This window comes from Balaenoptera physalus (genome assembly GCF_965194825.1).
Source record: "Balaenoptera physalus genome assembly, chromosome: 8".
In the NCBI taxonomy this organism is placed as follows: Eukaryota; Metazoa; Chordata; class Mammalia; order Artiodactyla; family Balaenopteridae; genus Balaenoptera; species Balaenoptera physalus.
This window is the reverse complement of record NC_138887.1, coordinates 99,738,001-99,760,637: the sequence shown is the minus strand read 5'-3', so window position 1 is coordinate 99,760,637 and position 22,637 is coordinate 99,738,001. Positions and strand designations below refer to the sequence as shown.

The 22,637-nt window shown below is 50.6% G+C and overlaps 3 protein-coding genes across 3 annotated transcripts; 1 reads left to right on the top strand and 2 right to left on the bottom strand.

Annotated features, from left to right (window-relative positions):
* Positions 1-155: 155 nt before the first annotated feature.
* On the bottom strand, positions 156-10,400 carry FSCN3 (fascin actin-bundling protein 3). Its single transcript, XM_082472461.1, has 6 exons — positions 9,228-10,400; positions 7,510-8,206; positions 7,052-7,170; positions 4,860-5,019; positions 4,209-4,379; positions 156-3,883 (listed from the first exon to the last, which is right to left on the bottom strand). The coding sequence occupies exons 1-6, from the start codon at positions 9,369-9,371 to the stop codon at positions 3,678-3,680; spliced, it is 1,497 nt and encodes a 498-aa protein (XP_082328587.1). The 5' UTR covers positions 9,372-10,400; the 3' UTR covers positions 156-3,677.
* A 93-nt stretch (positions 10,401-10,493) lies between these two features.
* Positions 10,494-13,482, bottom strand: ARF5 (ARF GTPase 5). Its single transcript, XM_082472425.1, has 6 exons — positions 13,274-13,482; positions 12,669-12,749; positions 12,224-12,333; positions 11,689-11,760; positions 11,079-11,204; positions 10,494-10,976 (listed from the first exon to the last, which is right to left on the bottom strand). The coding sequence occupies exons 1-6, from the start codon at positions 13,338-13,340 to the stop codon at positions 10,890-10,892; spliced, it is 543 nt and encodes a 180-aa protein (XP_082328551.1). The 5' UTR covers positions 13,341-13,482; the 3' UTR covers positions 10,494-10,889.
* Positions 13,483-15,940: 2,458 nt separating this feature from the next.
* GCC1 (GRIP and coiled-coil domain containing 1) lies at positions 15,941-21,324 on the top strand. Its single transcript, XM_082472307.1, has 2 exons — positions 15,941-17,660; positions 18,520-21,324. The coding sequence occupies exons 1-2, from the start codon at positions 16,629-16,631 to the stop codon at positions 19,813-19,815; spliced, it is 2,328 nt and encodes a 775-aa protein (XP_082328433.1). The 5' UTR covers positions 15,941-16,628; the 3' UTR covers positions 19,816-21,324.
* The last annotated feature ends 1,313 nt before the right edge of the window (positions 21,325-22,637 follow it).

Here is a 22,637-nt window from a genome sequence, read left to right as displayed (position 1 = left end):
CTTTTTTTTTTTTAATTAATTAATTTATTTACTTATTTATGGCTGTATTAGGTCTTCATTTCTGTGCGAGGGCTTTCTCTAGTTGTGGCAAGCGGGGGCCACTCTTCATCGCGGTGCGCGGGCCTCTCACTATCACGCCTTGGCCTGTTCTTAGTGTTCTGCAGGAAAGGAGACGCCCTGGTCTCTAGTGTTTGCAACCTTTTTTTATTGGATTAAAATGTTTACAAAATTCTTTCATGTTCTTGAGGAGAAACATACTTACAGAAACTTGACATCATTTTCCTCTATCCAAACAGAATCTCTCTCATGTTCCGGTTTCAGGTTCTCTTCTCAGTGGACTTATAAACCAGGCACTGATTATGGGATGATGCAATAGGGGTCAGGCATCACTGGTATTTGAGAAACTTTTAGGAACTGTCTGCATGCTGCTTTATATAATATTGGGTTAACAATGAGAACAATTTTCCCTCTTCCACTCCCTTTCAGTTCTGATTGTGTCAAAGAGAAAATTTTCATTTTGGTCCTACTCTTTAGCCCCTCTGTAGTAGTTGTTAATCTACTTTTTTAACAGAGGGAAAGGGAGTCTCTGAGCCTTGGTCAAAGAAGGGAAATCTAACTAAGACTTGAAACATCACTTTGTTTTCATTGTATTTCTTTTCATGGTCACTTTCTATTCATGGCAAGTGATTCTGGTCTTCCATTTCATGATAGTGATCAAAATATCCCTTTAAAAATAAATGTACTTAAGAGTGTATGTCAAGAAAGACATTAAGGGCTTCCCTGGTGGCGCAGTGGTTGAGAATCTGCCTGCCAATGCAGGGGACACAGGTTCGAGCCCTGGTCTGGGAAGATCCCACAGGCCGCGGAGCAACTAGGCCTGTGAGCCACAACTACTGAGCCTGCGCGTCTGGAGCCTCTGCTCCGCAACAAGAGAGGCCGCGATAATGAGAGGCCCGTGCACCGCGATGAAGAGTGGCCCCCGCTTGCCACAACTAGAGAAAGCCCTCGCACAGAAACGAAGACCCAACGCAGCCATAAATAAATAAAAAAATTAAAAAAAAAAAAAGAAAGACATTAATAGGGTGGACGGTAGGTAAATAAAAGCCAAAGTTATGAAGACAGTGCAAGAATGACAGTCATTTTGGAAACTCTGTTTTGATGGAAAGAGCCATGGACGTTAGGGTCTACTCTAATTGAAGAATTGCGTCAGAGGTCCCAGTCATGGGCAAATCACTTCAGCTCCCTGTAAACGGTAGGCAGTGATGGGGAAAGTACCTGTTGTGTCCAGCTGATTGGATCAAAGGTAATGATAAGGTGGGATGGTTGGTAAGCTTTGGAGGGAGGGTGGGCTATAGAGGCATAAGCTGTTATGATCATTAATAATCCTTCCTTTGTTCTAAGCCAAAAGAACATCTAGTCATATCTGGTTTCTGAATCCTTCAGGGCAAGGCTGGATCCTCATGGGATCACTGGGAAAAGTCTAGTGGTTCTGGAGGGGATGCAGAGAATCAATAGAAGAATAGGTTACCATTTGGTCTCCCCTCTTCTGGATAGAACTTGGAGTGACCTGAGGTCTCAGTCACCACCCACATCCACACCCCGACTCACAAGTCAGAGGCACACCAGGGTGTTGGGGGTGGCCTTTTGTGATGTATTGTTGCTTGAAACAGGTGTTTTGCTAAACTGGGTAGGAAAAGTTGTGTTACAGATATTCTTCTCATGGATCTTGACTCTGGGGTTCCTGTTTGGTTTAGTGTAGTAGTTTCTCCTGGAGGATTTGGATTTTGGTAGCTGGCATCCCATGGACCTGGGAGGCAAGTGGAAATAAGAACCTTCAGTCGGTCATTTGCTGATCTTTGGCTTTTAGGAAAAACCTGGTGAGATCCTGTGGGAAGAGAGAGAATAAAGTGATTTGTTCCATTCTTGATGAGGGATCACAAGGACAGAGGTGAGGTTAGTTTATAGGAAAAGGCAGTAGAGGTGATTTTTTAAAATCCAATGAATGGTGCAAAATTGCATCAGAATTCACAGGGAGACTACAGTCAACAGGTTAGATTTACTAAGAATTCAAACTGGATCGGGGGAGATGTCTGATGGAGTGAGAGTGTGCTAGGTGCCAGGCTGTTTACTAAGCATTTCACTATCATCAGCTCATGTAATACAATAATACCACGAGATAAACACTATATTCCCATTTTACCCACAAGAAGCAGACTTTGAGAGGTTCATTTGCCCAACATCAAACAACAAGTTTAACTGATAAACATCGAATTAGAACCCAGTTCTGAGTCCAGAAATGAGCTCTTAACCACTTTGATACACCGTCTACTAGAATGTTAGGCCTGGAAAGAGCCTGAGAAATTTAGTTCGATCCAAATACTTCATGGAATAGATAAGAAAACAGGCCCAGTGGAATTTCATTGTATTTTCCCCAGTTTGCCACAATTAAAAGGTTTGTGTAGAAAACTGGTAGAAAATGAAGGAAAAGAGTGAATGTATACAGGGATCTTTATCTAGAGGCATATGGTCATTGAACCTTCACACCACTCTATGAAATAGATATTATTCCCATTTTACAGATAAGGAAACGAAGGCCTAGACATGTTAGAGCAATTTCCCTGGGGTTACAGAGCTAGTAAGGACCACACCTTGTTAGTTTTGGTTCCAGGTCTAATACAATATCAAAAGCTATCTCTTTCTGCAACATCCTCATGAGTTCCCAAGCCAGGAAAGCGAGGTCGATTGTGAAGGGACAGGGCTAAGAGCACTGAGGTGCCCTGAAGAGTTGTGAACAGGGAAAGATGGAATGGAGGCACCTCTTAGGAAAGTGAACTTGGGGTGGAGAAGATATCGGGTGGGAATGGGCCTGGCAGCAGGGAGTTCTGCTGGGGAGCCCTTGTTGCAGTGTAGGCTCTTGGTGGAAAGCTTGGAACCATGCAATGGCGACAGCAATGCAGAAGGAGCAAGCACTCAAGAGGCATTGTTAAGGAAGTACCTGAGTTTTCAGGGTTTGGTGAAGGGAATGTAAGGGAGGAAGGAGAGATGGTGCTGGGGTCTTGAGCCTGAGAGTTTGTGAGGATGGCGGTGCCCTAGATGGCCGTGGGGAGGGCAGGAAGGACCACCTTTGAAGGGGAGGGTGAGGAGGCTGATTTGGAGGGGATGGCAGGATGAAGTCAAGTCAATTGTCAATCAGGAATTTGGAAAGAGATAAGGTTAGACTTCAGGAGAAGGCTCAGGGCTGCAGATAAATATCTGGGTGCCATCAGCACCCCCAAGGATCCAGGGGTATAGGGGTAGAAAGTGCATAGGGTGGAAAGAATACCCCCCAAAGTTACCTGTCTTCCCTACAAAGGGGGCAAAACTCCACACCTTAATGAAGAGAGAGCTACACAGGTACGCTTCATCCTGTTCCTTGCAGGCTGGCTGGCAAGCACAAGTGTCAGCGTGACATAACAGTGAGAAACCTAGATCTGACTCCTCTCTCCAGCAAGTCTAGGTCTAGAAGCCCTGAGAGAAAAGGCACAGACTCGCAATGAATGTGTGGATTTGATCCAGCTGTCGGACAGAAGTCAGCCTGCGCTGCATTTTGGTCTGACTGCCACCTGCCTCCCCACCCTCCTCTCTTCTCTTGCAGCTCCTGCTCCCAGAACCCCCGGTCCTTACACACTTTACCTTACCTAGAATTCCCAAATACACTCCTTGGTAATGTCTTCGCTGTCTGCCAACAGGGTGCCACTTCGGTCAGATCGCATGTAGAAGCCATTGGGTGCCAGCACCGTGAGCAAGTTGCTGCCCTGAAGCTCTATACCGAAGTTGAGGGCAAACTTTCCCCAAGGGCGAAAAGTGCCAAAGGATGTTATTGACCAGAAGGATCCATCCTGTGCTGGGGAGGGAAGAGCTCAGGTTGGTGGGCCATTCTGGAGGAACGTCTCCCTCAGTACAGCCTCTGAGGAGGCTCCCAGGAGGCACGCCACCCCTCCCGGACCGCCCTACACTGCCTGTGTTGGCAGGTCCCTCTCTAGAAACACAGGAGGGCTGGCTTCTGTTCTGCCCTCCCCCACTCTGGGGGCCTTGAAGTGTAAAAGCAAACAGAAACTCTGCTTTTCCTTTTATATAAGTAGGCCCTGAGTGGCAGGCCCTGAAGTCTGAGTTGGGGCTAAGGCTGGGTTAGACCATGAACCCAGGGGTGAAGAAGAAGAGCTACTCACCCTGGAAGTGGTAGATGCCCTGGCGGCAGGGCAGCAGGTGAATGCAGTCGGGCTGATCCATATTGCACTGCAGGAGGTCGTGTTCCGACGAGGTGCCCACATACCCATACCGTCCCCTCAAGGCGAGGAAGGGGCGGTTGGCTAATCGAATCCCAAATTCCTCATTTGGGCCTGAAAGAAACAGGAAGAAGTTATCTGGATGGGCTGCCTCTAGGTGCTTTCCCAGATGGAAGCAGGAAGACGGACACTAATGGCAGAAGGGTGTCATCAATTATCTTAATATTTAGTGAACACTTACTATGTGCCAGGTCTCACGCTAGGTGCTTGTGAAATGTTTGTGAAAACACAGTACAGCGTGGAGGCCAAGAAATTTTAATATTCTTCATTCCTTTGAGATGTGTGAATCTATTTAATCCTCAGGATAATCCTGTGAGGCAGGCAGGTTGGCTGTCACCTCCACTGATGATGGAGACAATGAAACTGAGCCTCAGAGAAGTGGTTTGCCCAAGTGATGATGAAAAGTCAGGGATTCAGCAGATATACAGACCCAAATCTTCTGACCCCAACTCCAGTGGTCTTTCTATCATAACCCCCGCTCCCTCTGAAAGCGTCTCTGACTTGAAATAACCTGGCAAGGCCTGCTTTGCTCACCTGGAATGGTGGCACTGGCCATCAGCAGGCCATTGGCTGCGATGCCCAAGAAGCGTCCACTGGGAGACTGCAGGATGATCCTGCCACAATTCCAGTGCATACGAAAGAAGGTTTCAGACTCCAGCTGGTGCCCATCAGCCATCACTCTCCTATGGCGCCTCTGGAGAGAATATTGGGAACAGAGAAGGGAAGCAAGGACCCAAAATCTCAGCTTTCTCCTCAATATTTTTATTCTTAGACCCTCTTTCCCACATCCCACCCTCTAGCTTTTTTTATTCTCCCAGGGTACGCTTACGCCTTCAGATGCTTTTTGGAAAACATGTTGTGACCTCAGGTCTCCCACTTCTCCAGTCTGTGCTGTATCCCATATGGAGAGAAACGAACCTTGGCCCAGACTCCAAAATCATTTCAAAATAGATCATAGACATAAACATGAAAGCTAAACTATAACCACAGTTTAACTATAAACATCTAGAAGAAAACGTAGGAGAAATTCTTTGCAACTTTGGGGTAGGCAAGGATTTCCTGGTGCAAGAAAAAAGCACTAACCATTTATAAAACGGAGAAATTGGACTTCATCAAAATTAAAAACTTGCTGCTCAAAAGACACTATTAAGCAAATGAAAAGGCAAGCCACAGATTGGGAGAAAACGTTTACAATACATAAATCTGGCAGAGGACTGATGTTAGAACACACAAAAACCCTTACAACTCAATAATAAGACAACCCAATAACAAATAAACAAAAGATCTGAATAGACACCTCACAAAGAAGATATACAAGCGGCCAATAAGCACATGAAAAGATGCTTGGGGACTTCCCTGGTGGCGCAGTGGTTAAGAATCCGCCTGCAATGCAGGGTACATGGGTTCGAGCCCTGCTCCGGGAAGATCCCACATGCCGCGGAGCAACTAAGCCTGTGTGCCACAACTACTGAGCCTGCGCTCTAGAGCTGTGAGCCGCAACTACTGAGCCTGCGTGCCACAACTACTGAAGCCCGTGCGCCTAGAGCCTGTGCTCCGCAACAAGAGAAGCCACCGCAATGAGAAGCCCGTGCACCGCAACGAAGAGTAGCCCCCGCTCACCACAACTAGAAAAAGCCTGTACGCAGCAACGAAGACCCAATGCAGCCAAAATTTAAAAAAAATAATAAAATAGAATAAATTTAAATAAATAAAGGGCAGCCACCAAAAACACTGGAAAAAAAAAAAAAAAGAAAAGATGCTCGACATTATTAATCATAAGGGAAATGCAAATTAAAGCCACAATAAGATGGCATTACACATTTAATTTTAGAGTGGCCAAAATTAAAAACACAGACAATACCTAGTATTGGAAAGGATGTGGAGCAATTAGAACTCTCATACATTACTGGTGAGAATGTAAAATAGTACAATCACTTTAGAAAACTGCTTGACATTTTCTTAAGAAGTTAAACACACATTTATCGTGTGACCCAATAATTCCACTCTTACGTATTTGCCCAAGATAACTGAAAGCGTAGGCCCACAAAAAGGCTTGTACATGAATGTTCATAGCAACTTTGTTCATAATGGCCCAAACTGGAAACAACTCAAGTGTTCATCAACAAGTGAAAGGATAAACAAATTATGTTTGTGTTTATGAGTAGAGTTATGGAATACTACCCAGCAATAAAAAGGAACGAACTACTGATACATGTGACATCATGGACAAATTTCAGTGAAATTTGAGTGAAAGAAGCATATATACTGTAATTACTGTATGATTCCATTTATATGAAATTCCAGAGTAAGCAAACCTAATCTATAGCGACAGAATATATACCGGTGGTAGTAGGGAGGGCAAGAGGGGAGGGGATCTGACTGAAAAGGGGCAAGAGGGAATTTCTGTGGTGATAGAAGTATTCTCTAACTTGTGATATGATTGTAGCATGATTGTATACATTTGTCAAAACTTAGTGAATTGTACACTTAAAATGGGTGCATTTTATTGTATGTAAATAATGCCTCAATAAAGTTTAAGTTTTTTTTTTTAAAGAGGCCCCATTGAATGAAAGTGGGCCCACTGGATGAAAATGAATGTTTATTGACAAGGACTTCCACACTTTACCTCACCATCTGATCATCTGCCTTGAAGAAGGAAAAAGTGTGTCTGGAGAGGGAGAGCTCAGGGCTTAAGGGTTCTCTTACTCAGAAAGTCAAGGTCTCACCTGGGCTAGGTAGCAGCCATTGGCTGAACGAAGCTGCAAGGTGGGGCTCTTGTTGTCACATTCAAACTGGAACAAGGACATTGGGGTTACGTGCTCAGAGGCGGCACACACCTCCACGTCTGCAGAGGAAGAACACATCAGAAGAAGCCTGAGTCTGGCCTCAGCCTCAGGCTCAGCCCCTCCTCCACACTTCATGGCTGGCATTGCTTCTGCTTTCCCCCCTCAGCCTTCATCACCTTCGGCTGGACCATAGTGGCCTGGAGAAGACCCAGGCCACTTTCTCTCCAAGCCCATGCCCCTGGTTTAAAGCCCTTCTCCATGGCAGCAGAGATCCTCTTGGGACCTCGGGATCTTCCTTATCATTAGTTTCAAAAATCCTCACTGATCCCAAACACACTTTCCTCTTTTCAGCAGCCAGCCCTCCCTCCCGCTATGGCCGTGTTGGACCCAGCACTTGCCGTAGACAACGGAGAGAAACTTCCGAGTCTTGGACCTGAGGCTGACCCAGGTAGGGCAGTGTTGTAGGATGAGCCACTCCTCACCCCCATGGGGATTGGAGCCCAGGCTCAGGAGCCGGCGTGTGCCCTGTGGATACAACATGCCTCCTTCTCCATCACTCAGCGCCACAAGCCCTCCAGGTCGCACTTGCATGTGGAAAGCTGTCTGTGTTGAGGGTTGGGAGACCAGCCGGTCTAAGTGGGACAAGAAGGTGTGTGCAGAGGTCTCCAGGTGGTAGCATCCATCTTGGAAATGCAACAGGAAGCCACATTCCTTCAGGCAGGGAACTGGTGCGTCCACCCAGACTCGGCCCATGGTGGGGTCAGCCCGGGCATAGCAGTGGTTGAGGGGGCTGTAGAGGATCACGTGGACGTGCAGGGCTGGCCGGGGGGTCCACATGTGGTAAGCTGAGAGGGCCCGGGAGGTGCAGAAAACATCCTCGCCATCAGATTCCAGATAACGACCACTGATGATGCACTGGAGGGTCCATTTGCCACTGCGGTGGAAGCGGATTAGGAAGCATCCATGATGGCTTGTCCTTGGCCGGCCATAGCACAGAGAACCATCCGCCTCGCACAGAAGGTAGAAGCCCTGCAAGCCTCTTAGTCGTACCACAGCCTGTGTGTCATGCTTATTGCTCACTAGGATCTCCCAGGTCTGGAGGCATTGGGAGGGAGAAGAAGGAAATCAGTATTGCCGAGAGACTAGACGGAGGAGCCCTTCAACCATCACCCCTGGCATCACTCCGGCACCTTCGTTGAGGACAACCGCCTTCCCTCCACATTGGCCTCCTTGCTGTCCACTCTTCTACCCTCTCATCCAGTGGTAATCTAGAGATCTCAGGGCTCCTCCACCACTGGAGCCACAGGGCTTCTCAAGATCCCAAGAGACGTTCTAGATGCCCACTTCTCCAGATAATGGAGGGTAAAACTCCCTCTCTCTCTTCCTTGGTTGCTTCCTTAAATACCTAACTTTCCAATAAATGCTTTTGTTTAAGTCTTACTTCTCTCTTTCTCACTGTTGCCCCTGGACAGCACACTCAGCCAACACGTCCACCCCCCAAAACCACCTCTCCACCATGGCAGGAGAAAAGAAAGACCTCTTACAGGCAGGCCCGGGCTCCGGGGATGAGGATGGGAGCACAGACAGTCGAGATGGAATTGTCTGTTTCAGCTGTGATCAACCTTGTTATAAGCGAGAGGAACTTGCCACTGCCTTGCTCTATAGCACCATCCCGAGAGGTGCCTACATCACTCTCTAAAATGAAGACCAAATCTCTGAGGGCTTCTAGAGTACCCTAGTCTCAAACTACAACCGGAACATAGACTTTGCAGTAACTCTGCTGGTCCAACTTCCCGGACGCCCACAACTCTGCCTTCCAGCCTGGGCTCTCCACCTCTCCTTTCTGTGATAACACAACCACTGTGCTGGGATAGAGGGGAGGGAGCAGCCAGAGCAAGACAAGGTAGCAAAGCCAGGGCTGAGGCTTCACCTGATAGAATTAGGTTTAGAGAGGGGGAGAGGGAGCATTGGAGACCTGTGAGCAAAAGCCTGGCTTGCCCTGACAATGGCAGAGGCTAGTAAACTGATTAGGTTGAAAGTGTATCCACACCACACACACACACACACACACTCACGGCTTGGGAAAAATGGTTCCAGTGCAAGTTTGCTTTGTTACCTGTCTCCGGCCCAAACCCTTTGCAGTAGCAGTGACAGTATTCTTATATGTCTCAAAAGTGAGGTAGGATCCCGCCCAGCTGATGAGCCCAACCCTGAGGTCCTCGGCCTTGGGTTGTCTTGGCATCCATTCCACTTCATTCATGGGGCCGGCACCACAGGTGATGACTCAGTCCGGCCCAGCCTTCTCCCCAGTGGTGAGGTTCTACAGGCCATAGGGCCCCGAATCAGGCCCTTAGTGCCCACCGGAAGATGTTTCCAGAGGGAACTTCCTAGGCAGAGGCTGGCCTGGGGCCCAGCACCTCTGTGACCCGGGAGCATTGTGACTGTGAGGGTTGCCTCTTATCCCACCATAGAGGAGAAGGGGCACTGGCTCAGCAACATCAATCCACAGCCCAGAGGAAGTGGGTCCAGGGCCACTGGCACTAGCCTCCCCACATCACTCCAGGCATCGAGGTAACTAAGACTGGGAATCAGAACTTCAGCCTGTGCCAACCACCACCTGTGACTTCAGGCAAGTCCCTCCCTTTCTTTACTTGTGTTCCTCATTTTAATCATAGGATAGAAATCAACCTCTTTCCTCCCTAGGTAGTGGGGTCTGCCCGGCTCCCTTGGGGCTCAAGTGTTTTTAGAGTTCAAGATACCTAAGAAAAATCTATTACCTTCTATGGTCCTTGTGAGGATGAGGCCAAAACATCTCAGAAGGTACTTTTCAGGGAGTGTGAGGAAACCCTAGATAACCAGCAAGGCTCAGATTACTCATGCTAATCAGGAAGGGCTGGCTCAGGAGCAGGGTAAGGAGACTGGCCTTGGTGGGGGGACCACAGAGCACCCTCTTCGGTCCCCAGTTGCCCTGCTGCTGGGCAACCAGCCAGGGCTGCCCCTAAGGATATCAGTCCTTCCCTCACCAAGGAGTCTCTGTTGTCCAGCAGCCTCCAGGACCCACTGCCTACTTCTCTAAGTAGCTGGGAGATGGCTGGGAAATGGGCGTTAGGTGGTGTATAGACCCATGAAGGTAGAGCCTGTTACTGCAGCAAAGGTCCCTTGGAATTGGGGAAGGAAGGGGATTTCCTCCACTGGAGCCCCTAAATACTTCCAATCTCAAGAGTGAAGGAGGAGAAGCTGAGCTAGATGAGGGCAGTGATGTGTGTGTGTGCTTGGGGGACGGGGCTGGCCCTGCAGCCTTAGCTGCTTTGAGCCTCCCCCATATTGTCTCTTTGCAGCCCATACCCCAGCCCCCGACCTCTAGGCTACAGACAACACCGTGTACAAACCACAGCAAATTTATTACTCAATATCCAGTGCCACATCATAGCACCACCCGGAGCCCTCAGCTTCCCTCCCCACCTGGCCCCAAGGGTACACCCGAAACGGAAGAAACAAAAGTAAACCCAGATCCCTGCTCCTCCTCTGGCAGAAGGGGCCTTGGCCCCGGAAGCCCCTTTCCACAGGTCCCAGAAGGCAGGAGAGCGGAGCCCTCCGTGCCCAGAGAGCGGGGCCCCAGGCTCCGACAACAGAGACAACATGCAGGCAGGAGCAGAGGCCGGTGTCTGCGGGGGAGGAGGAGTTGGGGGGGAAGGGCACTGCCTGAGGAGTCCGGGAGTCTGGTCACCCCGGGATGCACGCGGGAGCTTCTGGGCAGCAGGGGCCGGCCCCTGGTTGGTTAGCGCTTCGACAGCTCGTGGGACAGCCAGTCCAGCCCATCATACAAACCCGTGCCTTGGGTGGCACAGGTGGCCTGGACGTACCACTGTGGGGAGAAGGAAAGAAAGGGGTCAGGAGCAGGGAAGAAAAGGAGATGCCTTTATTTCCTGCCTGGCCTGGGGCCCCTTTGGGAGAGGCAGGCCCTCACCGTGCGGCTGCGCAAGTGCTGTAGCCCCAGCTTGTCGGTCAGCTCGCTCACGGGCATGGCGTTGGGCATGTCCTGCTTGTTGGCAAACACCAGCAGCACCGCATCCCGCAGCTCATCCTCCTGCAGCTGGGAGAGGCGAAGGGGGTGGAATCCAGCTGTGTACGGGAGCCCCCCTTTTTACCTTCTAGCATATTTGTGAGAAGAATAGAATACTGTGTCGTCTACTGCTGAACCCAAGACAGAGTTATAAACTAGCTTGAGGCCATTCTGACCTTAAGTCCAGAAAGGGTCTTTTTCTAATTTGACTCCTTGCCCTAGTCAAAATGACAAAATTTCCAAATGGAAAAATAAGAACGTAAGATGATGTTTCTCTCCACCACGTAGAACTCCCCCCTCCCCACCAACTTCTCAGAGTCAGTTGTGAAGACAGGAGAGAATGCAAAGGAAAAAGTAAGTCTTATACTTTTTACCTGACCCCAATTCAAAACAGGGTGAGCTACTTCTTGTGACTGTGTCCACAAAGAGAATCACACATTCAAGGCCTGTGAGGCATTTCCTGACTCTCACACCAGCACAGAGATCTCTCTGTCCCAGGGCTCTGGGGGCTCACCATCTTCTGGAGTTCATCAGCAGATTCCTGGACCCGCTCTCGGTCATTACTGTCCACCACGAAGATGAGGCCCTGGGTGGGAAGGAAGAAAGGAAAGAGGAGCAATCACTCGAGCCTGGGACATATACACCCTAGTCTGGCTCTTTCTCTCTTCTGCCCACGTCTAATTGTGTCTAAACCCTTCTCATCTAGTAAACTTCCACTACGGCTTTGCAGATGTCCTCGCATAAACTGGAGACACCCAGCAAAGGATACAGCCTCTGCCCTCAGGCGAGCAGTCTAGCTAAAAGATGTGCAAGGGAACAGGGAAAGACATGTGATGAGAGCTAAATCAGGCAGTGTGGATTCAGAATTCTGCTTCTCAGGAGAAGCTTATGGTGGCTAAGTCTCAGAAGTCTGAGGCCAGTTCTGAAGGATGAGGAGAGGCTAGCCTACAGATGAGTGTAGAAGGAGGTAAGGGTTTTTTCCTGGCCTGGGCCAACATCTCAGTCTTTCTGACCTTAACCCTCTTCCCCTGGGGTTGGGGAGCCCCAACCTGAGTGTTCTGGAAGTAGTGCCGCCACAGAGGCCGAATCTTGTCCTGGCCTCCCACGTCCCACACTGTGAAACAGATGTTCTTGTATTCCACTGTTTCCACGTTGAAGCCTGCAGATAATTGGTAAAAATATGAGGAAGAAGTCCTGAAAGGAAGGAACTCACTAAAACTAAGTGGATTCAGCAGGGATATAAAACTAGAAGGCAACGATCAAGGCCCAGGGGAAAAGAACCCCAGAGGACCAGCTAGCCCACAGATGGGGCCGGGCTAGGTCACATCCATCCCGCCTCATCTTGCACGTAAAGATACCCTGACCCACTTCTCATGTAGCAGTATCTGATGTCAGGTTCAGCTCCCTGCACAGAAATAAGGGCCTGGGGCAGAATGCAGAGAAGATCCTCAGAAGTGCCGCCGCCGCGCTCCCGCTCCTCCCGTCTGGACTCACCTATGGTGGGGATGGTGGTGACAATCTCCCCCAACTTCAGTTTGTACAGGATTGTGGTCTTGCCGGCTGCATCCAAGCCAACTGCAACGGAGAGGGGCACAGGGATGGAGACGGGAGCGAGGGAGCCCCCTAGAGCCCAGGGAAGGGGAGAGGCCAGGACAGCTGATGGTGACGGGGGCGGAGAGCCCGAGCGCCTCCAGGTGCGCGCTGTTATCTACCTTCGGGGCCTTGAGTGCAGTAGGGTGGGGAGCGCCAACTCCTGCCCCCAAAGCAGGGGAGGGGCGGCAGAGGATTGAGGGGAAAGAGGCGCAAGAGAAAGGCCGCGCTCCTTTTAAAAGTCGTCTCCAAGGGCGGAATCCTCCCTTCTTACCAGCCGGGCTGGGGCGAAGGGAGCTTCACCCCACCCAGGCCCGCAGCTCTCAGTCTCAGGCCCCGGGGACGGTGCTGCAGACCGCGACCCACCCGAGAGTAGCGGCCCCAGGGGGTTAGGAGGTGGGTGACTCGGGGTCAGAGACCGGGGTGAGCTGGGCTGGAGGGACGCGGGGGCGAGAGGGCTGCGCGGGGGCTGGCGCTCCAGTCCGGGCCGCGCGCTTGATCTGCCTCACCCATGAGGATCCGCATCTGCTTCTTCCCAAAGATCCGCGAAAAGAGCGCGGACACGGTGAGGCCCATGGCGGGGCCCGGGGGAGGGGGCACGGGCACGGACGCGGGGTGCGGGCTGGAACCGGCCGCTGGGGGATGGGGCCCAGCAGCAGCAGAAGGAGGAGGCGCCGCCGCGGCCTCCGCGCGTCCCGGCCGGCCCTACGTCACCTCGGGCCGTCCCCCGCCCTGGCCCCGCCCCCAGGCCCGCCCCCGCCCCCGCCCCGCCTCCAGACCGTGGCTCAGGAAGACACTGAAGTTGAGCGAGCCTCCGCAGTCCCGCGCCAGCTTTAAAGATGGAAAGGGCCTGGGTCTCCCCCAGTTCCTAGCACGCCTGTCAGGTCTATGGCGCTGAACCGGCAACCCGGGCAGGGCCGAGGAAAGCCTACAACGCTCCATAACGGCCCTCCACCCCCATCTTCAGTGGCCGGTCGCTGGGCCTTGGTTTGTTGCGTCCAACCCACTCTGGGCTCCGGTTTAGCTCTTGGTAACCTCCAGCCTCCTCCCCGGGGGAGCGGAAGTTCTGTGCAAGTATCTTAGTCCTCCCTTTTATCCTCCCACCTCCCAGCGAGGGACTCTGAACGTAGCAGGTGGTTCAGTGACCGTAGAATCTCGAGAGGAGTACGCCAGAGGTGGAAGAAGATGCGCTTCATGGTTCCTTAAAACGCCACCTTCATAGACCCCCAATCAGCAGAAACAGTGGAAGATCCCCAGTTCTGGCGGCGGGGTCGTAGACCCTACTCCTGTATACTGGAGAACTCTGCCTTCGCCTTGATGGCCCTGGAAACAATGCCTTTCAGTCGAAGAGGGCAGCCTTTCTAAAGTTCCCTCCTCACTCTGCCACAGACCTGGGAACCTGGATTTTCAATGCACAGCTATCTAGGATTTTGTGAGGCTCTTGCCAAAGAGCTTCGTAAGTTATTTCCCCACTCATCTTAGCATCTGAGGCGAAATAGCAAGATAGGAATTAATTTAAATTTCTTCTATGGCAGAGACTGGGTCAATGCCAGGCACCTAATGCTGGCTGGGTTGAATGGACTAATCGGTTGCTCAGTGGAGCAAGGGCAGGCGTTTTGCCTATTCTGGATTTGCAGTGGGCTTCTAGGATGAGTTGCTTATGGACTGGACATGCTGAAGTGAGCTGGGAATCAGAGAAAGTTCCTTCCTCCCTCCCTCCCTCCCTCCCTTCCACAGATATTTACTGAGTACCCACTTTGTGCCATTGTTCCAGGCCTCAGTTCAATTCTCAGTTCTGCCTTTTTTTTGGGGGGTGGGGCTTGACTTCAACAATACTCACAACCTATCATTTTCTCATCTGTAAAGGGAGACTAATATCTGTCCTGTCTCATGAGGTTATGGTGAAGATTAAAATAAGATAATGTATCTGAATGTTTTGTGTGATGCGGCTGATGTTATCTGGGCCACCAAGAATCTGGGTCTGAACAGACTTCTAGTGTCTGCTCCATCCTGACCCTCAGTCTGTAAAGAGAACAGACTCTGGGCACCAGGTATGAGTGAATACATGACTTTTTTACTCTTCAGTCATAGACTTGCATTCCTAAGAAGGCTTTTACAATGTTGACGAGCACATTTAAAAGAGTTCCAATATAATAACATAACTAGTGGTGACCAAGTCATCTTTAGCTCTTTCAATTAGCCTTTTTCTTTCCATCCCTGTTGTCACTGCTCTATTTCACTACCATCTGATCCCCATGAATGAAAATGGCCTTCTGCACCTTGGTATCTTCACCTTGTCATACAAGACTTGATGATGCCACTCTTGTGATGAAAATCCTTTAGTGTCTTATCACCCAAGATAAAATCCAAATGCCTTAATTTGGGTCCTCATCTATTGTGTCAGCCCCATCTGTTGCCACCTCCTTCGCATACCCTAAGCTACTGCCTTGAAATGATTCTCAGTGCTTCCCGGGTGAGCCAGTCTCTCTGATGCCCCAGGAGTCCTTGCAATTTTTTCCCTCTGCCTGGAATGTTTGTTTCCCTCATCTCTAGTTAGATGGGCAATCAGTATTCATCCTTCAAATCCCAAAGTATTTCCACTGAGAGCCTTCTCTGTCTCCCCTAGACAGGCCTCCCTCCTCTTAACTTCTGTACCACTTTGAATATACTCCTGTTTGCATGTCTGCTTCCTCTCTAGATGTGGTCTCCTTGAGGGCAGGATCTTGTCTCTTCATGGTGATCATCTGGCACAGCATTTGGTTATGCTGAGACTCGGACTGATCCAGATAGGATTCTAAACTTACTGGCTGTGTGACCTTGGGCGTGTTACTTAGCTTCTCTGTGCCTCATGTTTCCCTAGCTGTAAAATAGTGCTAATAACACCCACTCAGCAGAATTATTGTAAAGACTAAATAACAAAACTCCTGTGAAGCTTCTGAAATATAGTTGGCACTTAGGATGGACATCACGGCTATATATATTCATCTATATATATTTGTTTAATGAACACAGCAGAACTCAGGAAGGATGCTAATAATTATACTGTACACCTACTAGGTGCCAAATACTGTCCTAGAAAGGGTTGCCATTTTCGTGGTCCGAAAGGGAGTCTTAATTGTTGCTCTTTAGGGACAAATGCACTGAGCCCCCAAACAGTGGGGTCTTGTCGCTCACCTGGGTCTTTGGTAAGGACTCAGTGCGACGTCGCCCCCGTCCCTCGCTGATCGTAGCGCTAGGGCAAGATCAGGCGCCCTCACCAAACCAGCATTACTTCCGTGTACTCGACTTTGCTTGCTCTGCTCTGGTGGAGAGTGACCAGCGCTCTGTTGGACAGTGACCGACTCGTGGCCCAGCTGGGTTCGCAACAGGCGGCTTCCCACCCACCGGCTGAAGTAGCCCCGCCCACCTCGCGCCCACGGGGAGCGGGGCCTGAGGCGTCGTGCTGTCGTCACTTCCAGCGGACCCGGAAGCGCGGTTGTCCAGCCGCTAGAGTTAGGAAGTCAGAATGGGGCTCCGCTCAGCTTAAAGCTTTGGCCAGTCGTGAGCCCGGGGCCGGCCGGTGCTGCTGTGGCCCGGGCGAGCGGGGAGCGCGGAGCGGCTTTTGGGACAGTGCGGGCGAGCCCTGGCAGTGTGCTCCTCTCGTGCCAGCGTCGCCCCGCCTCTAGGATAGGACCCGCCCCTGCCCGCCTGCCTGGGACATGGCGGGCGCTTCTGCCAGGCTGGCCCGCTGCCCTGCATCCGGTCTCGAATAGCTGTGAGGAGCGGATGTAAGTCCTTAGGGACAACTCTCTCCCCGCCAGCGTCTTCGTGACCCTCTCCCAGGCTGTCCGAACACTGACGTGGAACAGCCCGTTCTGAACCCTCATGGAGAAGTTTGGGATGAATTTCGGGGGCGGCCCAAGCAAGAAGGACCTGCTGGAGACCATTGAGACCCAGAAGAAGCAGCTTCTCCAGTACCAGGCACGTCTCAAGGATGTAGTCCGCGCCTATAAAAGTCTGCTGAAAGAGAAAGAGGCGCTGGAGGCCAGCATTAAGGTGCTGTCGGTATCCCACGAGGCGGATGTGGGCCTTGCAGGTGTCCAGCCTCAAGGCCTCACCTTTCCTGACTCTGTGGATGACCGATGTTCCACTCACAGCGAGGATAGCACTGGGACCGCCACCAGCTTAGATACTGCGGCCAGTCTCACCAGCACCAAGGGTGAGTTTGGGGTAGAAGATGACAGACTGGCCCGTGGACCACCACCTCTAAAGTGCGAAGAGGCCAGCGGATCGGAGAGCGGCGTTAGCAGTAGTAGTGGGGATGGACCGTCTGGGAGTGGGGAGGTGGACAAACGACTGCACCAGCTGAAGACTCAGTTGGCGACTTTGACCAGCTCTTTGGCTACAGTCACCCAGGAGAAGTCCCGCATGGAAGCTTCTTACCTGGCTGACAAAAAGAAGATGAAACAGGACTTAGATAATGCCAGTAAAAAAGCAGAGGAGGAGAGGGGCCGGCTGGAGGGAGAATTGAAGGGGCTGCAGGAGCAGATAGCAGAAACCAAAGCCCGACTTATCACGCAGCAGCATGATCGGGCCCAAGAGCAGAGTGACCATGCCTTGATGCTGCGTGAGCTCCAGAAGCTGCTGCAGGAGGAGAGGACCCAGCGCCAGGACTTGGAGCTTCGATTGGAAGAGACCCGAGAAGCTCTGGCTGGGCGGGCCTATGCAGCCGGTCAGATGGAAGGGTTTGAACTGCAAACCAAGCAGCTGACCCGTGAGGTAGAGGAGCTGAAAGGTGAGCTGCAGGCTCTTCGAGATGAGAAGAATCGGCCTGACCCCCGGCTGCAGGAGCTTCAGGAAGAGGCCGCCTGCCTTAAAAGCCACTTCCAGGCTCAGTTGCAGCAGGAAATGAGGAAGGTAATTATCTTCATCTCCTTCAAACATTAAGTCATTTAACCTGAAGTGGGGAAATACTAGGGCTTTTTTTCCTCCTTTGATAGTTAGAACTAAGTGGCTGCACTGTCGATTTTTGATGCTATTCAGAAAGTTTCACTTGTGAGTCCTGGGAAATCCTTTTCTGTGTGGTGTTGACAGTATCCACAGAGTGTGCTTCCAATAGGATGTGGCGTTTCTGAGTGGAGGCCGGGTTGGAGCCAGACAGCTCTGAGCATCTGGGCGTTGGCATCTTCCCAGCTGTGCTCTGTGAAGCAGTGTAGTGGCGGCTGTGCGGTGAAAGGTGGAGTGTATGCTTGTAGGAATATGCCTATATATAGGTAGCAGTGTATGCCTGTAGGTAGGGTGGCTGAAGGGGGCCAAGGGAATTTTCTCAGAAGAAATAACCTGTTGTATTGCTTGCAGTCAACATTTGCCTTGTCTGGAAAGGTATGCTATTTTACAGTGCCACCTTTCAGTGTTGGGAGAGATCCAAGTCAATTTTGAACTTCCAGGAATATTGGAAGAGGAAAAGAATGTCATATGGTTAAGAGCACACTTCACATGTGAGCTTGGCGTATGAGAAGAGAGAGCAGAAACACTAAAGCAGAACGACAGCAGATCTACAAAGGTTCTTAATGTTGTTTGGTATAATGTGTGTCTGGGAGCAGGTTACAGGAGCTTGGGTTAGCTCCCAAACGAACAGAAAAATTCCCAGTTCCCATTTTTGCCAGGCCACCTCTGTCCCATAACCCTTTTGCTCCCCTCTCTTGCTTTCTCAAAGTTTGCCATCGGGCCTTGTGGCTTTTCTGGATGCATCTCCACCTGTTCCCTTGTTTTCCAGACAGCCCTCGCCGAAGATCAGCTACGACAGCAGTCGCAGTTGGAAGAGCAGAGGATGGCGGCCCTGGAGAATCAAATATCTGAGGTGTCGGAACTGCTGGGCACCTATGAGAAAGCCAAGCAGAAGGACCAGCTGGCCATCCAGAAGCTGAAGGAGCGCATTCTTCAGCTGGACCTGGAGAACAAGACACTGGCGCTAGCGGCCTCTAGCCGGTCCCCTCTGGACAGCCATGGAGAGGAGTCCAGTCTGGATGTCAATGTCCTGAAGGACAAGATGGAGAAGCTGAAGAGGCTGCTGCAGGTTGCGGCCAGGAAGAGCCAGGTGACCTTGGACGTGGAGAAGCTCTGCAACCTGGAGATAATGCCCAGCTCAGAGGCTGCCGACGGGGAGAAGGCCAGCGTGCTCTACTACCAGCAGGAGCTGAAACAGCTGAAGGAGGAGTTTGAGAGGTACAAGATGCGGGCCCAGGTCGTCCTCAAGAGCAAGAACGTCAAAGATGGGAACCCGGGCAAGGAGCTGGAGGAAGCCCGGGAGCAGCTGGCGGAGCTGAAGGAGAAGTACATCTCGCTGCGGCTGTCCTGCGAGGAGCTCGAATGCCAGCACCAGCAGGAGGCTGAGGGCTGGAAGCAGGAGCTGGCCCGGCTGCAGCACATCCACCGGCAGGAACTGGAGCGGAGCCAGCTGGACTTCAGGGACCGCACGCTGAAACTGGAGGAGGAGCTGCACAAGCAGCGGGACCGGGCCCTGGCCGTGCTGGCCGAGAAGGACCTGGAGCTGGAGCAGCTGCGTTCCGTGGCCTTGTCCTCTGGGCTGCCGGGACGCAGAAGCCCTGTGGGCAGTGTGGGCCCCGGGGATCCGGCGGACACATCTGCCCCGGACAGCCTGACCCAAGCCCTGCAACTGGCTGCGGCCAGCGAGCCCACTTTCTTCCTTTACGCCGAGCAGTTGGCCCGCAAGGAGGTGGAGGTCACGTCCCTGAGGAAGCAGAAGCACAGGCTGGAGGGGGAGGTGCATCAGCTGCAGGATCGGCTGCTGGAGGAGGGGGAGCGGCATCGGGAGGAGGTGGGGGCCCTGCAGAGCCACATTGCGAAGAACATCAGGGACCAGAGTCGGGAGGGAGCCAACCTGGAGTACCTCAAGAACATCATCTACCGCTTCCTGACCTTGCCGGACACCGTGGGCCGCCAGCAGACGCTCACCGCCATCCTCACCATCTTGCACTTCAGTCCAGAGGAGAAACAAGTGATCATGCGGCTCCCAGCCGGTGCTAGTTGGTGGCCTTCTGGCAAGAGATGATGCCCTTTTCAGTAACTCCTCAATTTTCTGTGCCTGTTCTGTGAGAAGGGGCAGGCTCTGGTTTCTCCTGCCTCTTCTCTTACATTATCATTTCTTCACTGTGTTGACCTGGGAGGAATCATCAGTGTGGGTTGGGATTTTCTGCCAAATGCCATTAATGCCATTTTATCCTTGGGCCCTAGAGATACTGAAAGTGTTGGGACAGCATCTTCTGGTGGTGTGTGTGAGGGGAAGCGGGGGGAGAGGTTAGGACTCAGAGGTGCAAAAGTTGGGGAAGTGAGAGTCTTTTAAAATAAGGTTTTTTTGGTTTTAATATCATACTCCTAGTGCAGAGCTAGGAGTACATATGACTCCAAAGTGAGTTTAGTTAATTTCTAAACACGCACAAGGACCAGCTATTTACTCCATCTCATCAAAATCTTGAGTCTGGTCAACTGCTGCCCCAATTCTCTGGGGACAGAAATTCAGGCTGGAGAGGGACCAGGAAGTCTGAAATAGTGACAGATTGTCCCCTAGTCCAAACGGCCAAGGACTAGTGAACTTGGGAAGTTCATCTTGGAACCTGGGAAGCTTGGAATACTTAGGGCTAGGTACGACATAATCAACCTGGACAAAACATACCACTTGTGACCATCCTAGAGAGAACCCTGAGCACCAGTTGGATCTTAGGGATTTTCTGAGTGACTGCTTTTGGCCTGGATAGGGTTCTAGACCTCTCACATTTGTCCCTGTCTTAACCTGTCTGCCTAGGGTTGGCCTGAGATTGTGAGTGAATGACTTTGCTAGCTTTCCCTCAATGTTGAACTTCCATTAAGAAAAAATTCTGCCTTCTTACAGAGAGGGGTCTGATCAGGAATGTCTGATCCTGCCTGGATACAAGGAGTTAGCACAGAGATTTACACCGTCCCCCTCAAGCTGTTTCTGCCTTTGTAGGGACAGGGAAGAGGAAGAAGATCTGCTGCAGAGGATTCCAGAAGAATGCTATGACCCTCACAGGAAAGTGGTGGAAATTCAGCTGAGGCCGGGCTGGGGTACTTGCTGCTCCGTGGATAGCATTCTGGCTAAACCTCCACGTCTCTGCAGCCAGGGTGTTCATGCATTACTGTCACCAGAGTACTTTGCCCACTCACTTAGGGAGGTAATAGAGTTTCAGTCCGTAAGCCTCGTCTTCCCCACACATGTTACTACTAAAGGAGGGGCTCAGAAAAGTTGAGTTCAAACAGTATCACTTCCCAATTCTTTGCTTTCCCCCAACTGCTCTTGCTGGTTGTAGAGATCTTTGGATCCTAAAGACCAGTGCTTTGCCACTGACTGGGCTAATATGTATCTTTCTGTTATTTCATCATAGCAATCTGTTTTGTGAGGGTTTGGGGGTGCAGAGACTGTGATTAAATGTTCTGATTGGGAGGCTGGGTGACCTGGACTATTTACAGTAAGCAGACTTAGCGGAACAGAAGAGATGTGTTCAAATGATAATAACCACAGAATCATTAAACCTGACCAACTTGACCTGTGTGCTTCCTTAATGGTATATATATACATATATATATATATGGACATAAATGGAGTGTGAATGTAAATGGGAAATGAAAAGGATATAAGATATATTTCATCATATTAATCCATGAGCTTGAGTCTAGGGAGGAATACCTCAATGCTTTAACTGCCTCAATTACAGCCCAAATTTTTTAGCCTGGAATTGTGTATGAGTGTTTGTGTATAGGCAGCTGCACTGGAAAAAGCCTTCTCATGGGTTTAGTGGGCGAGCTTGAAACTTCCATAATTACTGCTTTGAACTTTATTTTATTTATTTATTTTTTAAAATTAATTAATTTATCTTAAATTTATTTATTTTTGGCTGCATTGGGTCTTTTTTTTTTTTTAAAGGTTAGACTTTATTTTATTGCCTAGATTCTATTTTTATTTAAATTTATTTATTTATTTATTTTTGGCTGTGTTGGGTCTTCGTTTCTGTGCGAGGGCTTTCTCTAGTTGCGGCAAGTGGGGGCCACTCTTCATCGCGGTGCGCGGGCCTCTCACTATCGCGGCCTCTCTTGTGGGGCACAGGCTCCAGACGTGCAGGCTCAGTAGTTGTGGCTCACAGGCCTAGTTGCTCCACGGCATGTGGGATCTTCCCAGACCAGGGCTCAAACCCGTGTCTCCTGCATTAGCAGGCAGATTCTCAACCACTGCGCCACCAGGGAAGCCCCTGCGTTGGGTCTTCGTTGCTGCGTGTGGGTTTTCTTTAGTTGCGACAAGTGGGAGCTACTCTATGTTGCGGTGCGCGGGCTTCTCATTGTGGTGGCTTCTCGTTGCAGAGCACGGGCTGTAGGCGCGTGGGCTTCAGTAGTTGTGACACACGGGCTCTAGAGCGCAGGCTCAGTTGTGGCACATGGGCTTAGTTGCTCCGTGGCATGTGGGATCTTCCCGGACCAGGGCTCGAACCCGTGTGCCCAGCATTGGCAGGTGGATTCTTAACCACTGTGCCACCAGGGAAGCCCTGCTTTAAACTTTAGAAGTAATCTGCTTATGAATGCTTTATTATACTTCAAACCAGGATTCATGGTATCCTGGAAAAGTTTCTCAGGATATCAAGCTAAACTAAATGATGATGATGATGATGATATCAAGCTAAACTAAATGATGATGATGATGATGGTGGTGGTGGTGGTGGTGGTGATCATCTCTTAATTTTCTTACCTGATCCCTTTAAATGTAGGATATATTATGATTGTTGTTATTCCTAGGTGGTTTTGGACATAATAGAAATATCCATAGTCACAGCTGCTTTCCTAGGCTTAATAATTCTGTGCTTTTGACTT